Genomic DNA, 21,913 nt, shown 5'->3' with positions numbered 1-21,913 from the left:
ATAGTGAGTGAGTGATGTCATCAGTTCCCTCATTTGCATACCGACCGAGATGTGCATATAACTGTTTTGTGAAATGAAGCGAAACTTTAAAATTTCATAATTTTCTTATTTTACATCCGATTTTGATGAAATTATCAGTGTTACGCTTGTTGAATTTTTCTCTTTTTATTCAAATCAAGTTCTTGTTGGAGTGGACTTGTCCTTTGAAAACCCACCAACTTTTTGTTCATACATGCACTATTTTCATAGCTACACATATGTAATCATGAATTCAAACATGGAATCTATTATCATCTTGTTTTTACTCTTTGTCTTTCTCTGATGTAGGTACTTTAACCAACATTTTTGAGCTTGTAGTTGGTGCCCACCAGTTTCTGTCACTTTCCTCTGAGGCTCGTACTGCAGTGTACGTCGGCGGAAGCTACACTTTCATCTCCCCTCGTGGAGTGTACAGCTTGGCATCCATCGTTATCCAGGAGCATGCTACTCTTTCTCTGTCTGGGAGGAGTGCAAACATATCTGTAGGAAGACTTCAGGTAGACTATGGAGGAAGTCTCTCCATACCTGAATTGTACCTGGAGGGTAGCAACGTCATAGTGAATCCTGGAGGTTCTATTGATCTGACTGGAGGCAGTTTAGAAGGGCCGGGTCAGGGCATGGTAGGTAAACCCTTTGATGAAGTTGCTGATATAGATGTGGGGTTAAGAAATCAGCCTTTGTCTTAAAAGAAACTTTGCAGATCTACTTGGAATTTTAGGGGTCACTTCTTCTTTTACTATAATGGGGATTCATCTTGTATGTCTGAAGATTTGATAAGATACTTGCATCTACATACTACTTCTAGCACTTACCCCTCCAGGATTAACTTTCAAACAAAAACCCCATCAGGATTAACTTTGTCAAACAAAAAGTCTTTGGCAACCAGTCTACATGCCTGCCTTAACACCTGTAGTAATTTTGGCTCACAGTCATAGGTTTTTTTTAAACATCTCTTTGTTGAAAGAAAGACTACTCATCTTTTATATGATAAACTATCAGCAACTTTCACCTTAAGCCCAAAATATCTTTATGGCATGCATATCGATTATATGCTATAGACTTCCAAATGAAAGCAAGTTAGGTCTGGGTGAACCAGATTTATGCGCCCTTTCACTGCACCCACAGGGTGATCAGGATATAACCCTACAGGGTAGCTTGCTTGTACTCTATACTTATATACATTTGAATATTTCTAAGATAATTGTATGCATGTCAATTGATGCATGACGCAATATCCATGTAAAGACACTGTACCTTTTCCGTGCTTGGTAATCATGGCCCTTTCATACTATATGCTTATTAATGTCTTACCCCATTTTCCAAATAGGGTGGAACTGGCGGAGGTCATGGAGGTTACGGGGGATCACCCCAGGGTGAGAGCATGCCAGGAGGAGCTGCGTATGGTGATGTCATGAAACCTGACAAAGGGGGTAGCAGGGGAGGAAATGGAACTGATGGATATGGCGGAGCTGGAGGTGGATTCCTGTCCATTACCCTTACAGGGGTTGCAACCATAAATGGTGAGTTAATTATTAATTAATTCTGCAGAGTTGATGTCCATTTGGTGAATCACTGTCCATTTCCATGTTTCCCCCCTTTTTGTCTCGCCCACCAGAGGTGAAGGCGAGACTTAGGGATCCAAATGTCGTCCGTCGTCCGTCCGTCACAAATCTAATGACACATAACTCCACAACCGTAAGGTGCTTTTCAACCAAACTTGGATGGTAGATGGACTTGGGGGACCTGCATGTTATGCTGCAGTTGGAGGTCACATGGTAAGGTCAAAGGTCATTTTCAGGTCAACGTTAAAGTTTACATGCAAGACTTTCTTATGACACCTAACTCCGCAACCGTAGGTCACTTTTCAACCAAACTTGGATGGTAGATGGACTTAGGGGACCTGCATGATATGCTGCAGTCGGAGGTCATATGGTAAGGTCAAAGGTCATTTTCAGGTCAACGTTAAAGTTTACATGCAAGACTCTCTTATGACACCTAACTCTGCAACCATAAGTCGCTTGTCAACCAAACTTGGATGGTAGATGGACTTTGGGGACCTGCATGTTATGCTGCAGTTGGAGGTCACATGGTAAGGTCAAAGGTCATTTTCAGGTCAACGTTAAAGTTTACATGCAAGACTCTCTTATGACACCTAACTCCGCAACCGTAGGTCACTTTTCAACCAAACTTGGATGGTAGATGTACTTAGGGGACCTGCATGATATGCTGCAGTCGGAGGTCATATGGTAAGGTCAAAGGTCATTTTCAGGTCAACCTTACCTAACTCCGCAACCGTAAGGTGCTTTTCAACCAAACTTGGATGGTAGATTGACTTGGGGGACCTGCATGTTATGCTGCAGTCGGAGGTCACATGATAAGGTAAAAGGTTATTTTCAGGTCAACATTAAAGTTTACGTGCAAGGCTCTTAAGGCAAGTGTTATTCCATCCCAATCATATTACAATGAAGTTTTGATACAATTCTGTTGCATGCCCTCGCGAATCACAATATTTCTGGTTATTTATACGTGGGCGAGACACAAAATTGCTTTTGCCTTGTTTGAACTACTGCCCAAGTTGAAAAAAACATTGAGATCTTAATAATTTCATGAAATATTCACCATTTACGTATATTCAATCTCCATTATCACCCCACTTGACAAATTCATCAGGCCTTGATCATCATAGCTTTCCATGTGAACTAGAAAACCCAAACAAATAATTTCTGGTACATGTAGGTCTCATATTGTATATAAGGGGTCAGACATGCTACTCTCAATTTGCATTCTTTATAAATTTACCAAAATTTAGCCAAAGAATCATTGTTTTTTAACAGGCATGATCATAGTTGATGGGCTGCCAGGAACAGGATCTAGTGGAGGGGGTAGTGGAGGTGCTGTCTTCTTGGATGTCCAAGACCTGAATGGCCATGGCTCTATTCGGGCTCAAGGAGGAAACGGGGCTGGGACTGGTGGTGGAGGTTCAGGTGGAAGGATTGCTATTCATTCTCAAAACAGGTAAGCTCATAATTACTCACTAATATTTCAAAGTAACCTTGTGCAGACAGGTTGAGAAAAGTAGATTGGAAATTTGCCTGGTTATGCCACTCTTGAAGACAACTTTGATTTTAGTTCAAACCTGATCATACATTGTTGTCTCAACTAATTATTCCAGCTATTTGGAGATCATTAACTGCTGCTACTTGCGCAAACAGGCTGCCAATGTACACCATCTCCATACATGTATTTAACGACATTCATATTGAATGTACCAAAATGTGGCTCAAGATCAATGCTTGAAATATGCCTTTTAATACTCTTGTCTCTGCAGTTTAAGCTATGTAGGATCCTATGAAACTAGAGGAGGTGGAAGCAACATCCCGAGTCCCGAGACCTACATAGGCGCAGCTGGAACTGTATATTTGGCAGATAAACTGAGCGGTATTCCAAGACACAGGATGATCATTGACGGATCTCAAAGAAGCAGCAACCCTCAGCAGGCCTTCACTATCCTGAGATCTGATCAGGGCATTCGAGATTTTGCTTTGGATTCACTAAACATTCGAGGTAAAATCACATATATACATTGCATGCCATACCGTAAGTTGTCTGAAGGATTTTGACTATTGGTCTGTGTAAAATCAACTAAAGGAAATAAAAAGTTTATATCTATTTATTGTTAGGCCAGGAATGCTTGGAGTCCACTGGCCGGCGCCAGTTTGTGCCAAAGCAAAGTAACTTTTGTGCCTAGTGTCGCCAATAAGGTGCCTAGTGGCATGCATTGGCTTAAACTGAATCCCAACTGGCACCTAAAGATGCGTAACAGTGTTAAAAATTGAATTTGGAGTGACAAAAATTTCAAACCATGAATATAAGTAATGAAATCCTATTGCTAGATTCCTATGAGAGAGATGTGACTCTGACATTTGACCAGGTGCCTAGGAGGCATCACATTTTTTCACCTGCATCTGTTGTTATGTCATAATGTTGATCTCACAATTGTGAATCCAGGTTCAGAATACATGCCTTTGTGTAAGAGGTATGAATATTCAAAAGGTGCCAAATTTGCCCATTGTCACATGGATATACTCAAATAAAACTCACATCAAACTTGTGCCATTCAGTATGATATTATTTACAATTTATTTCAGTTAATTTTGTTTGATTTCCAATTAGAAATAAAAATGGTTTCTCACTGATAAAATTCAGGACAAAAAAAATACAATGTAAATTCTCAAAAAAAAAGATATCACTTATTTCCACTTCAACTTTACCTTGTCTCGAGACACCCAAAACTGATAAATATCTCTACAACTGAATATACCTTTGATCGACCTGTTTCAAATTTTCATTTGTCTATCTTCAACATACCTTCAAAATACCTTCAAAATAATTGGTTTGTTTTGCAATATCACAACTCACTCTATGAAGGATCCTGTACTGATCCACTCATAACCTGAATCACATTCAAATATGATATAATCAATATAACACTTAACTCCAACTTCTCGACCCTTTGTTCTAATCACCTATCAATATTAAACATTTCATTTTCAAAACACTGCGAACTCCATGGAGTTTACCATTTCACCAAAAACATCATAAATTCAAATATAATCAACTTCGCTGTTATCATCAGAGTTTTCTTTCTAAAACTGTCTTCTTTTCCTCTAAAACATCATTTGCCTCATCTCAACACTAACATCAACTGTGAGGATCCTGTATTGATCCATCCACGAACACAAGTATTTATATTCAACATCAGTCAAGGACTGAGATAAAAATAAAAAGCAACCTATGTTGAAAGTTCCTCTATAAAATCAAGTTTCTAAAATAACTTAACAATTAATGTCCATCGGACTATCATTCTCATCAGTGTTCATAGTTCTATCAATCATTCCTGCTTCAGTTCGACAAACAATCACGTGTATACGTCACCACAATCAATGGTATCTCTTGTTCGTTTACTCTCGGTGAATCTCGGGGAATCTCGTGGTCCTTCGCGACTTTCGGAAATGCTCGGCTTCAATGACTAGAAGTCGTCAGGGAATTATGTCCCACCTTGGCACCATCTAAAATTTAAATAAACCAAAACCTTTTCTACAATATATCCTAAAACAAATATTTCTTCTCTTGTAATTAACATTTAAATCCAATTCAAGCTTGTCTGATTTTCATACATTTATTTATCTCAGTTTTTCAAAACATTTGATTACTAACTAGTATAAACTTCAACTTCAAATGAAACTTTTCAACAACATTAAAGTCTCTGTAAACCCAAGAAAATGTATCTTGATTTTTACAAAACTATCACAATAAATCACATCTTATTTCACATTATATTATACTGGTTATTTTTCTTCTTCCTTTTCTTTTTGTATACCAAAATTTAAGGATGGAAAAGTCATTTACACTCACCGATGACTTTCAGCAAAACAGGCTCAAAAATGATTTAAATACTGCTTTCTGACCTCATGCAGGTAATAAAGATAAGCAGCTCACAAACTGGAAAATAAGGCTGCTCCAAAAGAAAATAAGCCTAGAGAAATACCCTCAGAATTTTAAGGAAAAATTGTAATTTCTCTACTGGCTTCAAAACTGCACATAAGCTGTGTGCTCACCGAAGTTAAAATGGTGTCTGCCAAAACCTAATGGAAAACTACTGCACACACACACCCTTGCCCTAAACTATCCCAAGCAGCTGGTCAAAAAAGAATGGATCCCTGCCTGGGACAAAAGGGACCTATCCAAGCACGGCATGGAAAAATCCACTGCCCTGGACAAAAGTAACTATTTCAATTAGCTATGGTCATCGATGGCAACCTAAATTAAAGAAGCTCTGCTCAGTGAAGAATAAAATCAAATTCCTGTCTCTATGCAACCTTGCTAGAGTACAAGATAAGGTTAAATGGTTTTGCTAAAAAAAGGACAAATAAATAAATAAAATAAAATGTATTTTCAATGTGACATTTTACTCCCCCTTTTGAGGAAATACATATATACTTTTCATTTATTTATTTACAATCTACTCAAAAGATCTGCTCCCACATTGTCGCTACCACGAAAAGCCTCCACTCTAAACCTGTATGGCTGTAACGCTAAGATCCAGCGCATCAGTCTTCCATTAGCAGGATTCACACTATTCATGTAGGTCAAAGGATGGTGATCTGTTTCGAGCACAAACTGTCTTCCGTACAAATATGGCTCAAACTTCCTAACAGCCCAAATTACGGCTAGACACTCTCGTTCTATGGTGGAGTATGCTTGTTCTCTCTTCAGTAACTTGCGACTTCCATAAGCAACTGGAAATCGTTTACCTTCATGCGTCTGAAGTAGAACTGCTCCAAGTCCGATATTAGATGCATCCGTTCTGAGGATGAAATCTTGTGACAAATCTGGTAGATGAAGGATGGGTGGGTTGGTGAGTTTGTCTTTGAGTGTGTTGAAGGACTGTTCTTGACTCGTTTCCCATCTGATTTGGAAGGGTTCAGCATTTCTTGTCCTATCTGTTAGTGGTGCGGCGATGGCGGCATAATTGGGGATGAATTTCCTGTAGTAGTTGGTCATACCTAAGAATGACCTGAGTTCCCGCTTGGTTTGTGGTCGGCTGATTTCTTGAATAGCCTTGAGCTTCTCTGGACGTGGACTCACTGTTCCTTTGTTGATCACATGCCCTAGAAATTCAACGCTTGACTGTCCGACGAAACACTTGCTGGGTCTAGCGGTGAGCTTTGCAGCTCGTAGTCTACTGAGTAGTTCGTTGAGGGTTGCAACATGTTGTTCCCATGTCGTTGAGTATATCAGTATGTCATCTATGTAGTTCACAGCTCCATCAAGTCCATTAAGAAGTCTTCTCATCATTCGACTGAAGGAGGCAGGGGCGTTTACAAGGCCAAACGGCATAACTGTAAACTGAAAGAGACCATTTGGTGTGAGAAAGGCGGTTAGAGGTTTTGATTCAGGTGACATGGGCATTTGCCAGTATCCTTTGCTTAGATCTATTTTTGTGAAATATTTTGCATGAGCAACTTTGGTGAACAACTCATCTTGATCTGGTATGGGTTCTGCGTCAAACAAAGTAACCTTGTTTAGTTTCCTGAAATCGACACAGAAACGATTAGTTCCATCGGGTTTTTTGACAAGTACAATTGGGGAAGCTATAGGGCTCTCTGATGGTTCAATAACTCCCATAGACAACATTGTCTTCACTTCGTCTTTGACGGTGTCCCTAAGAGAATAAGGAATGGGGTAAGGTTTACTCTTGAGATGCTTAAAGTCATTATCTTTTAGTATGATGCTGTGCTCGCCTAACGAGGTGCATCCAGGTAGATCTGACAAGACATCTTGATAGTGGTTGAGAAGTTCATTGATTTGTTCTTTCTGTGGGGAAGAAAGGTCTGAATTAATTGTGATGTCATTAAGTGACTCCTTTGCCTGCAACGGAAATGGTTGTAAGAGAGATGTGTTGGTTAGTTGTGGTGTGTCATCTTCGGTGTCGTCATCCTCGCATTCGATGATAGCAGTACAAGCCGTCTGAGTATCTGAAAGAGAAGGAGATGGGTCAATTCTATCATGATACCTTTTGAGAAGGTTGATATGGAATACCTTTGATTTACCATTTAGATCAATCCTGTAGTCAGTAGGACTTACTTTGGAGATTACTTCGAAGGGTCCCTTCCACTGTAGAAGGAGTTTGTTACGATCAGTTGGGAGGAGTAGAAGTGCCTTATCTCCAGCCTGAAGTTCTCTGTGTCTTGCCTTCTGATTGTAGTATCTGGCATATCTGTCTGATGACTATTGAAGCTGGGCATGGGCATTTCTACATGTCTCATCGATCCTGTTACGGAGATCCAAGATGTAGTGGTAGGTGGATTTCGTTTCAGCCGTTTCAACTTCACCAGTCCAGAGTTCCTTGAGAATGTCGAGGGGTCCGCGAACTTTCCTTCCGTAGAGAAGCTCAAACGGTGAGAAGCCCATACTTTCTTGTGGTGATTCTCTGACTGCAAACAGAAGTGGGGTGATGTACCTGTCCCAATCCTTCGGGTTCTCTGCACACATACGTTTCAGCATCTGTTTGAGGGTTCCATTAAAACGTTCGACGAGACCATTTGCTGCTGGGTGGTACGGTGATGTTGTGAAGTGATGGATAGAAAGTAGCTTGCTTACTTCTTTCATGAGATCTAATGTAAACTGGGCTCCTTGATCAGTCAGCATTTCCTTTGGAATTCCAACTCGGGTGAAGATGCTAACAAGGGCCTCGGCGACTCTTTCTGTCTCGATGCTTGGTAGAGGAACTGCTTCAGGATATCTGGTGGCGTAATCTATAACAGTGAGAATATAACGATTTTTGTTATCGGTCATGGGATGTATTGGTCCTACTATGTCTACGGCTATACGCTCAAAGGGGACTTCTATGAGCGGCATTTTCCCTAAGGGAACTTTGGTTACTCGGCCTTTAGCTAATGTACGCTGACATACATCACATGATCGGACATATCTTGTAACATCCGAACTTATCCCAGGCCAAAAGAAATTGGTAAGAATTTTCTCTGTTGTCTTCTTTGCACCTTGATGACCTCCTAGGAGATTCTCATGGGCCATGTGCATAACCTGTTTACGGTACTCGCTTGGTACAACTACTTGTTTGATTACTGAATCTGGATCTGTGTTGGAAGAATGAAATACTCTAAACAGTATTCCATCTCTGTACTTGAATGAAGAGATGTTACTATGGCGACTTACTTTCTCTGCACCGCTGTCGGCCAATTCTCGTAGTCGATGTAAAGTCTGATCCTTCTGCTGCGCTTCTTTCAGAACTGATGGCGTCACAATGTCTTCCATGGGATTAGGAGTCTTGAGGGGACGAAATGGCTTGCCTTCTCGTTGTGCTTGTGCTCTAGTCTGTACTGCGCAACCTGGCGTGACAATTTTTGTCGGCTTCCAATGTGGGTCTGGATGATCTGGTGATTTTACACCAGGAATGTTTCCTAGAATTAGATCATAGAGAGGAGTTTTTACACACAATGCACGAACTTTACCAACGTAAAAGGGGGTGTTTACATCAATCATTGCAATTGGGAAGGTTCTCAATGTACGATCAATTAGAACACAAGTACATTCTTCACCTGTCATTTGTTTTTGTGATACGAGATCTTGTTTGATGATTGCTCCGCTGCAACCACTGTCTCTTAGAACTGAAATTATTTTGTTATCTATCATACCTTCAACAACTGGCATGTCTTTGACTACATACTCATCAGAGCATGCAGCGCTCATCAGTGGTAACCTGTGTCCGCAACTAAATGTGACATGGTCTGCTGTGGGTTCAAAAGGAGGGGTATCGGGTGGCATCCTTACCACCATGCATGAAGCTTCTATTCGAACCTGTGTGTTAGTACAAGATGGACATTGACATGGACTGTGTGGGATAGGTTCTGAATATTCGGGTTGTGAATAATCAGCATCGGTTCCTGATTCAACTTCTGATTCGCAGGCTGCTTCTGGTTCCTGTGATACCAATAAACCTGCTGACTTAATGGAAGAGAAACGACAATTATTAGCAAAGTGACCCGGTTTATGACATATAAAACAAGTCTTAGGCACATTAGGTTTGGTTGCCTGTTTGGGGCAATTTCTAGACAAGTGACCTGGTTGGTTACATGTGTAACACGTTTGTGGTGTTCGGGGTCGGGGTGGAGTTTGAGGAGTATAAGTTTTACCTTCTGGTCTTGTGGTATGCACTGTAGGGTTATTCCTCTGTTGCGGTGGTGCTCTGAACACGCCTCCTCTTGCGTCTAAGTATTGTTCTGCCAGTTTCACGGTGTCTTTAGTAGTCTTTGGCTGTCTTTCCCTCAGGAAAATTGCTAAGTCACGATGGCACCCATTCATGAAATGTTCTCTGAGAAGAAGATCAAATAGGCATTCATATCGATGGTTGATGCTGGAGAGGTCAATCCATCTAGTTAAGTAGCTCTCCAGTCTGTTCGCATATTGGGATGCGGTTTCTCCGTTGGCTGGTTTACCTGAATAAAACTTCGCACGGAATCCTTCTGCTGTAAGCTGGAAGGCCTTCAGGAGGGCTGTCTTCAATGTCCTGTAATCTTTTGCTTCATCACTGGTCAATCTAGCGTGTACATCCAGAGCTTTTCCTGTGAGTAAAGCACTAAGATTCATTGCCCAATCTGTGGTTGGCCAACTTTGGCTTTGGGCATAACGTTCAAATCGTTGTAAGTAAGCATCAATGTTATCTTTGTCTTCGTAAAATCGAGGTAACTTTGGAGACCTAGCTCTAATACCATCAGAACTTGATTCACTTTTTGCATTTCTTTGGCGTTCTATCTCTAACTGTATTTCTGCTGTTTCTTTTTCCTGTCTCCTTAATTCTAACAACTGAACTCTCTCTTCCCTTTGCTTTTTCTGTTCTTCTGAAACAAAATTTCTAAGGTCTTCGCCAGTAAACCCAAACTTTTCACCAGCTGCAATTAAACTAGCATAATCCATTTTGGAGAAAAAAAATCTATCCTACTGTAATTGAAAAATTCTACTTCGTCTAGATGAGGTCAGATAAACAATGTTTCAATATTCCAAAAATTCAAAAATATAATATTCCAACGAACACATTACCCATGTGACTGCGAACGGCACAAGTTGGACTCCCGGACAAGCCCCCAGAAAATGTCACATGGATATACTCAAATAAAACTCACATCAAACTTGTGCCATTCAGTATGATATTATTTACAATTTATTTCAGTTAATTTTGTTTGATTTCCAATTAGAAATAAAAATGGTTTCTCACTGTTAAAATTCAGGACAAAAAAAATACAATGTAAATTCTCAAAAAAAAAGATATCACTTATTTCCACTTCAACTTTACCTTGTCTCGAGACACCCAAAACTGATAAATATCTCTACAACTGAATATACCTTTGATCGACCTGTTTCAAAGTTTCATTTGTCTATCTTCAACATACCTTCAAAATACCTTCAAAATAATTGGTTTGTTTTGCAATATCAGAACTCACTCTATGAAGGATCCTGTACTGATCCACTCATAACCTGAATCACATTCAAATATGATATAATCAATATAACACTTAACTCCAACTTCTCGACCCTTTGTTCTAATCACCTATCAATATTAAACATTTCATTTTCAAAACACTGCGAACTCCATGCAGTTTACCATTTCACCAAAAACATCATAAATTCAAATATAATCAACTTCGCTGTTATCATCAGAGTTTTCTTTCTAAAACTGTCTTCTTTTCCTCTAAAACATCATTTGCCTCATCTCAACACTAACATCAACTGTGAGGATCCTGTATTGATCCATCCACGAACACAAGTATTTATATTCAACATCAGTCAAGGACTGAGATAAAAATAAAAAGCAACCTATGTTGAAAGTTCCTCTATAAAATCAAGTTTCTAAAATAACTTAACAATTAATGTCCATCGGACTATCATTCTCATCAGTGTTCATAGTTCTATCAATCATTCCTGCTTTAGTTCGACAAACAATCACGTGTATACGTCACCACAATCAATGGTATCTCTTGTTCGTTTACTCTCGGTGAATCTCGGGGAATCTCGTGGTCCTTCGCGACTTTCGGAAATGCTCGGCTTCAATGACTAGAAGTCGTCAGGGAATTATGTCCCACCTTGGCACCATCTAAAATTTAAATAAACCAAAACCTTTTCTACAATATATCCTAAAACAAATATTTCTTCTCTTGTAATTAACATTTAAATCCAATTCAAGCTTGTCTGATTTTCATACATTTATTTATCTCAGTTTTTCAAAACATTTGATTACTAACTAGTATAAACTTCAACTTCAAATGAAACTTTTCAACAACATTAAAGTCTCTGTAAACCCAAGAAAATGTATCTTGATTTTTACAAAACTATCCCAATAAATCACATCTTATTTCACATTATATTATACTGGTTATTTTTCTTCTTCCTTTTCTTTTTGTATACCAAAATTTAAGGATGGAAAAGTCATTTACACTCACCGATGACTTTCAGCAAAACAGGCTCAAAAATGATTTAAATACTGCTTTCTGACCTCATGCAGGTAATAAAGATCAGCAGCTCACAAACTGGAAAATAAGGCTGCTCCAAAAGAAAATAAGCCTAGAGATATGCCTTCAGAATTTTAAGGAAAAATTGTAATTTCTCTACTGGCTTCAAAACTGCACATAAGCTGTGTGCTCACCGAAGTTAAAATGGTGTCTGCCAAAACCTAATGGAAAACTACTGCACACACACACCCTTGCCCTAAACTATCCCAAGCAGCTGGTCAAAAAAGAATGGATCCCTGCCTGGGACAAAAGGGACCTATCCAAGCACGGCATGGAAAAATCCACTGCCCTGGACAAAAGTAACTATTTCAATTAGCTATGGTCATCGATGGCAACCTAAATTAAAGAAGCTCTGCTCAGTGAAGAATAAAATCAAATTCCTGTCTCTATGCAACCTTGCTAGAGTACAAGATAAGGTTAAATGGTTTTGCTAAAAAAAGGACAAATAAATAAATAAAATAAAATGTATTTTCAATGTCATAAATTTGCCCATAACCTTTATTTTTCAAAAGGAAATTGTTGGTATTGAATGCATCCTTTTGTTCTGTTTTTATTTTTTCTTTTGTGCAGGACATGCATTCTTAGAGCTTGGTCACCCAAATTCATCTTTGAACATTGGAACAATGTTTGGTGACAGGACAGGTACCCTGATAGTTGGGAATCAACAATTGCTGGAGGTAGATACGTTGATACCAGCCAATACATCATCTTTGACCCAGTGTAACTTTGAAGTTGAAAGAGAAGGCATCTTGACATTTCCTGGGTTGCTCTCCATTGATCAGACAACCCTGGTTGTGGCTGGAATGCTTGCTGTAGAAAATGTGGCTGTAGAAGAGAATGGCAGGCTGACCTTTCTTGATGGAGCCACCATTGTGAGCAGAAATGAGAGCAACTTTGCACCACTTTCAGCACCAGGGGAGTTCTACTTCACATCTTTAACACTGAAACAGGGTTCAACATTTGATCCTGTTGGAGGATTAGTTATAAAAGGTGGGCTGTTCCATTTGAAGATAGGTGTTGTTTTGGATTTGGACTATCTAGATGTCAGGACCAATGAACTCATAGTTGAAGAAGGGGCCATATTAAGTACCAGTGGTAGGAGCATGGTCAATCAAAGTCATGATATGGATGGAAGCTGTAGAGGTGGTGGCCATGGTGGTCCAGGGGGTATCGGCGATGGTCAACATCCTGCTGAGGCTTTGCCATCATTTGGTACAATATATGAGCCCTCATTGTATGGAACACGAGGAGAGGGCACTCAAGGTGGATATGGAGGTTCAGTAATTACTGTAAGTAGTGACGACATTAGGATTGATGGTGTCCTAGAAGCTAATGGACAAGACTCCATTCATGGAGGTGGGAGTGGTGGAAGTGTTTGGGTAAGTGCTCGACGGGATCTTAGTGGTAATGGTCTTATCTCAGCTTCCGGGGGTTCCTCATCATCACCCAGCTGTGGTAGTGGTGGAGGTGGCAGAATAGCCATACACATATTACCAAGGGCATCATACCTCTATCATGGAACCTACAATGCTGCTGGAGGAAGTGGTAGTGGTGGATATGGTGGTCCTGGATCCATCTACTTCAAGAGGTACAAAGAGGAAGATTACACAGATGAACTTGTGATTGACAACAGCAATGGTCAAGCTCTCCTGTACTTCACCTTGAATGAAACCTGGACTGTAGGTCATCTTGACATTTTAGAACTGAACAACCATGCTCTCTTTCATCTTCCTGAAGATGGTCAGGTCAGAGAACTTGATTTGAGGAAGGTAGAAGGAGATGGCACAGGTCTTCTGCATGTCCATTCCAATCATACTGTACTATATGAACAGACTTTCGGTGAAAATCAGACTCACACAACTGTCAATACTAACCTTATCATTGATGATGGTGGAGCAATTATTTTCTCGACTCTGACATTCATATCAGGTAAAGGATCCGTACATACAGCTCTTGACCTTCATGGCAGGATGCTAGGGGTACACAACCTTATCCTCACTGAAGGTCGTACCATGAAAGTGTCAAACACTGCTGTTGCAAGTACAGACATTGATTACACCACAACTCCTGGTCAGTTTACATTTGGTAGCGTTGAGCTTCATGCAGGCAGCCGATGGGAGTTTGAAACCAACATGGGATCTGTTCTTAACATGGGCTCTCTTGACGTCAAATTCGGTGCAACGATATCAGCTGACTATGTCATCGCAGAAGTGAACTCTGTGGATGTTGAGATTGGATCTGTCATTGCTTGCTCAGGCACTGAACGATTGGAATCCTCATCAGCAGAAAGAGAGGGCATTCCATCAAGTGCAGATGCAGGTTCTGGCCATGGATCTTTTGGTGGGACAGGTCCTGATGGTGTTACTGGTGGTGGTTTCCCTTATGGATCTCTCTACTGGCCGACAAGAAGAGGTAGTGATGCCTATACTGGTGGACGAAAGGGAGGAGGTAAGAAATTTTAAATTTTCTATTTCTAAATATACATTACGAAAATGTCCCGTTTGATTCTCGACCTCACTTCGCACTGCAAACTGCGGTTTTATACCCCGATTCGTGTTTGGAATATCTCAAACAACTTTTCCAACCCCGATAAACTCGTCTTGGCCAGGTAATCCCCTTGTCTCGATTTCACCACCACGGGCCAGCTAAATGAGCGTTGAGCCAAGGACGAAATGATAATCAACGCTGTGCTATTACGTAAGACTTGTCTGCCTGTAGAAGGATCTTCGGAATGAAATTATTGTATTCGATATTAAACACGTTTTCAAAGGCATATTACATTCAGACATCCAATGCTAGTCCATTTTCAATTTCGAACGAAGAAAATCGACCTTGAAATAAGGAAAGTAAGCGAATAAAAATTACGGTATGCTTAGCATGCAAGGACTGCGATGCATGCATAGTTTCTGTCCGTCCAGCAAGAAAATGGGTTCACTCGCGCAATGATACAGTCTTAACGTTCGAAAAATAGAAGTAATGGCATACCAACATACAAAGTATAATAATCATGCTGCTAATATGCACAAAAATATGAAATCATTATTTTTTTACCCCAAAGTCTTATTCATAATTTAAATACAAACTATGCCTGTAACTATTTTTTTAATCGCAAACGTATTATTGCACCATACGTGGTTCTCCGGTAAACTGCCCATGTGCGCTGCATCCATTCCACCGTTTGTTTTGGGTCGTTTTAGTTTCCACCATTAAATGTCTAACTTAGGTATGTTGTGCTAATTTTTTTGTAAGTCAAAATGTTCATCGTTGGAGAGCGAGTTCAGGCGAAGAACCCCAAGACTGTTTAATTCTCAAGAAATTTATTTTTGAATGCTCTTAGAAACGCAACTTTTACACTCAATTTTTACACCCTCAACCACACCCTCTCCCGCTCGATCGCTTCCGTATCTCACGCTTTCAAAAATATTGTGCCCCCTTCGGGATTTTGCCCCCCCCCCAAAAAAAAAAAAAAAAAAAAAAAAACTGAAAGTGTTCCGGCGCGCCTGGGTGGAAACAAATCTGAAAGAAAACATGAAACCAAGAAAGGTATTTCAGAGGGAGGTTTACCGTATACACAGGCTATAGGCCTACAAAATAAGAACAATAATGGGAGATAAAGATAAAGAAGATCACCTGCTAATAACGCATGTGAATTAGAAAACGTTCTGAATAGATATGAATAGAACATTGAAATGCTATCCAAACATTTAGATTCATAATGCTGGTCTTTGTATTTTAATGTTCTATGTATAGGCCTACACCTCAACTTTGAGAAAAGGACATTTATAGGCCTTACTACAGATATGATTGGCAAATGCACGTTCTTTAGAGGTGTAGAAAGGGGGTGGATGAAGAAAATAAGTCTAGAAAGAAAAGAATTAGACAGTCAGACAGAGAGAAAGAAGGAAAGAAAGGAAGGAAGAAAGAAAGAAAGAAAGGAAGAAAGGAAGGAAGAGAGAGAGAGAGAGAAAGAAAGAAAGAAAGAAAGAAAGAAAGAAAGGAAGGAAGGAAGGAAGAGAGAGAGAGAGAGAGAAAGAGAGAAAGAAAGAAAGAAAGAAGGAAGGAAGGAAAGAAAGAAAGGAAGAAAAAACTTTCTATCAACGCGTGTATACATCCATGCTCTCGCCGGAACTACACACATTGCAATCCATCGTGTGTGGCCCCCTGCTGTGACCGTAGACGCTGGGGTGAATTATCTTCGGACCGAGGTCAAGAAACAGGTGTTTCTATACTTAAATTTCATGCCTGAGGGCAATAGGATTTGTATTACTGGGAGAAGATATTTGATGATAAGGGAAAATCGGGGTATACAGTCCTCAAACGCGAGATTTTCGATCATTTGTGCTTTAACTGTTCTTTCTACATACAATTCATTTTTGGCATTCAAAATACTGCAGTCACTGTGATTTTGATAAAATTGATGTCTCTTAAAACTCCTAGTTCCTCAATTATGATTCCCATGTTACATATTTTGATCTATGATTATTACTTTTCTCTCAAATAACAAAGAATAAGGATATTTCAATTTTGCTATATGATATGACTGTATGCTATTATTATTGTTATGCTTTGTAATTTTCTATTCATTTTCACCACTAAAGGCACAGTACACATCATTTCCAATGAGCTGATCATAGATGGTACTATCTCAGCCAGTGGCGCTGAGGGAGGGGCTAGTGGAGGAAGTGTCCTTGTTCAGGCATATCTTTTTATAGGTGAGTAAACATTACAAATATTTCATCAAAATTAAATTCACTTTTTTATGTATCTTAATAAAACTATAGACCACTTTTATTTAGACCGTAATCTGGAATCCCTTTCAATGCCATTTACATGTACCTTCTTACATGTACACTGTACCCTTCTTTCCTGTATAAAATAAAGATTGAGATCTGGCAAAGTAATATGCTGGATATGGCAACAGCATGACTGTTGTTACGCTTTCAAAGATTTGTAAAATCTCTTTGAATGAAATACATGTACTTTTGAAATAGTCACCTTGAACTCAGATGAAAAATGTCTCTTTGTGCTATTTTAGGGACTATACAGAGACATAATTTTCTTCTTTTTTTCTTGTTTGTGGTGTGATATCATGAAATTGGAGATTGTACTCATTCTCCATTTTCTTTTACACAAAATATGTATACATATACTTCCATTTAAATTTGTTGTTTTTATAGGGAGTGGTGAAATAGACGTGAGTGGAGGATCTGGGACTGGTGGTGAGGGAGGTGGCTCTGGGGGTCGAATTGCCATCTACACCAACAGCACTAATCAGTTCTATGGTTTCTACAATGCTCTTGGTGGAAGTGCTTCAAATGACCATCTGCAACCAAGAGGTGGTGGGAGTGGCACTGTGTATCTTTGGCAACCACAGAATAGTTCTCCTTTCCAAATTCTTCTCATTGACAACCAAAACAGACCACATTCTCAATTTGTGATGCTAGATGAAGGCAGAACGTATTATGAGTTTGATGAAATCCACCTTCCGAGGCAGTCCTCTCTTCACATCAATGACTCGGTATCTGCAGAATTTGTGATTCACAAAGTTGTGGGAGATCGAACGGGTCTCCTTCAGTCCCATGCAGGACACATATTTTTTGTGGAAGTTGTAGAGTCTATACCAACTATTGGGAAGACACCTGTGAACTTTATCATTGACAGCCGATCAGAAATGGTATTTGCTCCTACCCTCCATGTCCTGGGCCTTGGTGTACCCACAAGTAGTGGACAATTAGCGTCCTTAGACATCAAGGGGAGATTAACGAATGTGATGGACTTAATTGCTAACCAGCACTCTCATATACAATTTGGACAAGATGCACACACTGCAAAACTGGAAAACGGAGAATATGTAGAGATCACTGAGCCTCTAAGCTTTACGTTTGGTGCTGTACAGCTTCTGACCGATTCATCAATGTACTTTACAGCAGACTTGGGCATGCGATTCCTTGTGGCCGATCTTCATGCAAGATATAATTCCTTCATATCTGCAGAACATATTGAGCTAGTTGCCTCCTCTGTCAACATCGAAAAGGGGGCCATCTTAACTTGTAGTGCAGAAGACAGACCCGAAGATCTCATGTCTTCTAGCTTGGGTCAAGGTGCTCCTGCATCTTCTAATGGGGCTGGTGGTGCTGGACATGCAAATCTTGGTGGGAATGCTTGCACAGAATCTTCAGAAACTCTAGAGAGTGGAGGTGCATTCTATGGAAGTATTTACCAGGGGGAAGAACGTGGTAGCGATGGCGGTGATGGAACAAATAGCGAGGCTGGTGGAAAAGGTGGTGGATACATGAAGATTGAGGTTGGAGATACATTGAGGCTTGATGGTGAGTTGAGAGTTGATGGCTCTAGTGGTTCCTCTGGGAGCGGAGGTGGGAGTGGAGGGTCTGTACATCTCTCTGTGACAGAGTTTGATGGGCTAGGAAGGATAACAGCTCATGGTGGGAGCGGTAGTCAATCATCTGGTGGAGGTTCTGGTGGTATCATCACTGTGTACACCACATCTGTCAACAACTATCAAGGCCTGTATGAGGCACATGGCGGTGAAGGCAACCCATCTGATGAATCGCAGAGATGCCATGGTAGTCCTGGATCTGTATTCATTCACCATCTCTTTGAAGGTTACCCACGAACAACTCTTCTCATAGATAATCAACAAAAGTCTTGGGTACATTACTTCACACTCAGAGAAAGCAATATGAGGCATTACTACTTTGATGAAATTCATCTAAATAACAAAGCATCACTGCAGCTTTTGGATAATGGAATTCCGCAGACGCTGTCCGCAGCCGAGCTTCTTGGCGACCAAACTGGTTTAATACATATACATGGTAACCACACCCACACTTACGATGTCATCGAGGGAGAGATAACAAGCATGAAGCTTCCAGTAAATCTTAGGATTGACCCCGAAGGTGTAGCAGAGTTGGCTACCACAGTGGACGTTGTTGGCATGGGTAGTCCAGCCTTTGAATGGGACGGACAGCTTCTTGGTGTAAGGCACCTGAGGATATCACCAGGCAGGGAAGTACTCATAGCTGCCAATGCTCACACTGCTCTAAAGGTAGATGGCCAGTACATTCAATTGGACAATCCTGGTACCTTCCACTTCTCAAGTCTGGAGTTTGGATCACAGACGTCCATCAGTTTTCCACCGCCACTTGGAGTTACCTTTACTGTTGGATTTTTGGTAAGTATATTCTCTCTCCAGCTTATGTTGTTTTTTATTCTGGTGATACCATGTGCAATTTGAAGTGCACACCTTTTCTAGTAGAATCTTGTTAATTCTGGAATACAGGCTTAAAGTATCAAATCATCCTAGTAGGGCCTACATTATGATACTAATTTTACTATTTCAGTAATGATAGTTTTACATGATATCAGTACAGGTGAATCTATAGTTTAGTCTAATCTTTTTGAGACCAAAGAAATCAGTTTTTACTGAAGCAATATTAGACTTCAAACATGTCACACATATTTGCATATTCTGGTCTGAAAAATGCTTTTGTTTTTAGCATATAGAAGGGCAACCTAATCTCTATGCAAATACATTCTAAAGTTATTAATCATATGTAGTTTTGTTTTCTCCCTCTCTCTTTCTTTCTATGCTCCTTCTGCATGGTGGATTTTACGCATAATTATGAATATCATATTATATCATTATTATTATTATGTAATGCAGGATATGAAATGGGCCTCAGTCTTCAGTGCTGAGTATTTCAACATCACATCTTCAGACTTCAACCTTGAGATTGAAGCCACCTTAGATTGCTCTGGACGAGGCCTGGAGAATGGTAGTCCAGGAAGAGGTCTGATGCCAGGTTCAGGAGCAGGCCATGCAACAACAGGAGGATCATGTGCATGTATGTTGATTAAGGATAAAATTTCTTGGGGTGATAATCGCAAAATTCAAACAGAATCAAATTTACCACCCAACTGTTTCTAAGTATAGGTGAAAAGGACATGTCAATTAAGTCTTGAAGAAAAATAAGTAAATGCCCAGAAATTACCACCATAATAAGAATGATGTTATGTTCGTAGATGAGTTTATTTTCCCAAGTAACAGTCAATGCATGTGTCCACAACAGCTAATCCATAATTTTTACTTGGAGTTTTCAGTGGTTTTTTTTTTTGTTTTACTTATCAACATTTCACTTACTGTACTTAATATGTCAGAATTTACCAGATCTATATCTATGATAATGTAGAATTCACATTTATTTGAAGACATATTCTTTAAATTATGGCTCCATGAAATTACTTATGGATTCATCTTTGAACAGATTTTGATTGTCCAGTGATCAGTTGATTGCAAAAATAGTTTGAGAAAAAATACTTGCTCAAACATTGGAGAGAATTATATGTGCGCTTTAGCTAAGAATATTATTAATATAGAGACATTTATTTCGAATCCCTTTCTAAGTTTTGTCCTTGCCGAACACATTCCCTCAAGCCCCTCTGCTCCTGGACTTTTCAATGTGTTGACTTTTTATTGATATGCTCCATTTATTGTTACTTTTCCTGGCTCGCTATACATGTAGCTACTGGCTGTGAAGGTGGCTCTGTGTATGGATCTCTTTATGAACCTATTGATGCTGGATCCAGAGGTGGAGCTGACAATTCAGGAAACCCTGGTCCACGTGGAGGAGGCCACATCCGTATCCGGGTGGGACATATCTTCCAGTTGGATGGCATCTTAGATGCAGATGGTCTTCCTGGATCTAATCGTGCAGGGGGAGGCAGTGGTGGTGCCGTATGGATTACAACAGGTGAATACTTGAATAGAAAATCAATTGTAGGTCACATCTATCTTGTACCCCAAGAAGATTAGTGTTCCTTTTACCAAAAGTTTTAACCAAGACAATTGAAGAGATGATCAATGCTGAGGTAATTCATTGAATTAAGGAATGAAATAAACATAAACATCCCTCTGTCCTTATTCTGAAGTAGCATGTATCAGTTCCTTTTTTTCAACAAATGTGGCATGTATCATTTAAAAGATGTTGTGTTCTGAACCGCCTAGCTCGAGTAGCTCAGACAACAATGAGTGAAATAATTAATTGGGGAGGTTCTTGTGTTAAACAAATTTATACTGATAACACAATGGGATACACTTATGCAGTACTCACATTTACAGTTCTGAATCAAAAATTTTGTTGCTGATCATCAATTCCATGACATACTGTAGGTCACTTGAGAGGTCATGGTCGTGCACAGGCTTCAGGAGGATTGGGAGACCACTCCTCTGGTGGAGGGGCAGGTGGGCGCATCGCTGTCCACATTGCAGGCACCGACGAGTATAGGGGTGCATTGGTCGCCCTCGGTGCAGCTGGTGGTGGACATGGAGGGGATCATGGAGGCACTGGCACAGTGTACGTGGAGGAGTACAGGAATGGGACAGCCAGGACCAGGCTCTATCTGGATGGCCAGGGATTTTCTCCAGCCAAAGATTTCATCCTGATGGAAACCAACCCAAGAATCCTTTATGAGGGCCTTTCCATCCACAGTGGTGCACCTTTCGCTTTTGATGAAGTCACCTTGCAGGGAGGGGTAAGGATATGCTGCTTGAAAGAAGACAGTGTCTCATAGAGTGAAGAACAATGTTCAATCACCTTCATACTCTTAAACTTAGGCATTTCCACAGTGTGCAGCACTATTTCACACGGATAGGAAACAGTTCGCCCATGCACTCACCATTTTGTCTAATATCCAGTTGGTTGAATAGCCATGCATAGCCATACATACTATTTGGACTAAGTGTTAATTGGATGGAATGGAAAGAAAAT

At 40.1% G+C, this 21,913-nt stretch overlaps 2 protein-coding genes across 2 annotated transcripts in view; one reads left to right on the top strand and one right to left on the bottom strand.

Moving 5' to 3' along the window:
- LOC121431712 overlaps positions 1-21,913 on the top strand; it is a 171,096-nt gene that overhangs the window by 93,571 nt on the left and 55,612 nt on the right. Inside the window, exons 77-86 of the mRNA XM_041629374.1 lie at positions 328-659; positions 1,367-1,559; positions 2,874-3,054; positions 3,368-3,603; positions 12,696-14,573; positions 16,724-16,837; positions 17,303-19,317; positions 19,810-19,990; positions 20,669-20,896; positions 21,316-21,677. Of these exons, the coding sequence (XP_041485308.1) occupies positions 328-659; positions 1,367-1,559; positions 2,874-3,054; positions 3,368-3,603; positions 12,696-14,573; positions 16,724-16,837; positions 17,303-19,317; positions 19,810-19,990; positions 20,669-20,896; positions 21,316-21,677 (5,720 nt within the window). The remainder of the gene's footprint in view (positions 1-327; positions 660-1,366; positions 1,560-2,873; positions 3,055-3,367; positions 3,604-12,695; positions 14,574-16,723; positions 16,838-17,302; positions 19,318-19,809; positions 19,991-20,668; positions 20,897-21,315; positions 21,678-21,913) is intronic.
- LOC121421249 lies at positions 8,226-10,821 on the bottom strand. Its single transcript, XM_041615914.1, has 2 exons — positions 8,779-10,821; positions 8,226-8,357 (listed from the first exon to the last, which is right to left on the bottom strand). Exons 1-2 carry the CDS (start codon positions 10,534-10,536, stop codon positions 8,244-8,246), a joined length of 1,872 nt encoding a protein of 623 aa, XP_041471848.1. The 5' UTR covers positions 10,537-10,821; the 3' UTR covers positions 8,226-8,243.

This window comes from Lytechinus variegatus, chromosome 1 (genome assembly GCF_018143015.1).
Source record: "Lytechinus variegatus isolate NC3 chromosome 1, Lvar_3.0, whole genome shotgun sequence".
NCBI lineage: Eukaryota > Metazoa > Echinodermata > Echinoidea > Temnopleuroida > Toxopneustidae > Lytechinus > Lytechinus variegatus.
This window is presented reverse-complemented; position numbering and strand designations above follow the sequence as displayed.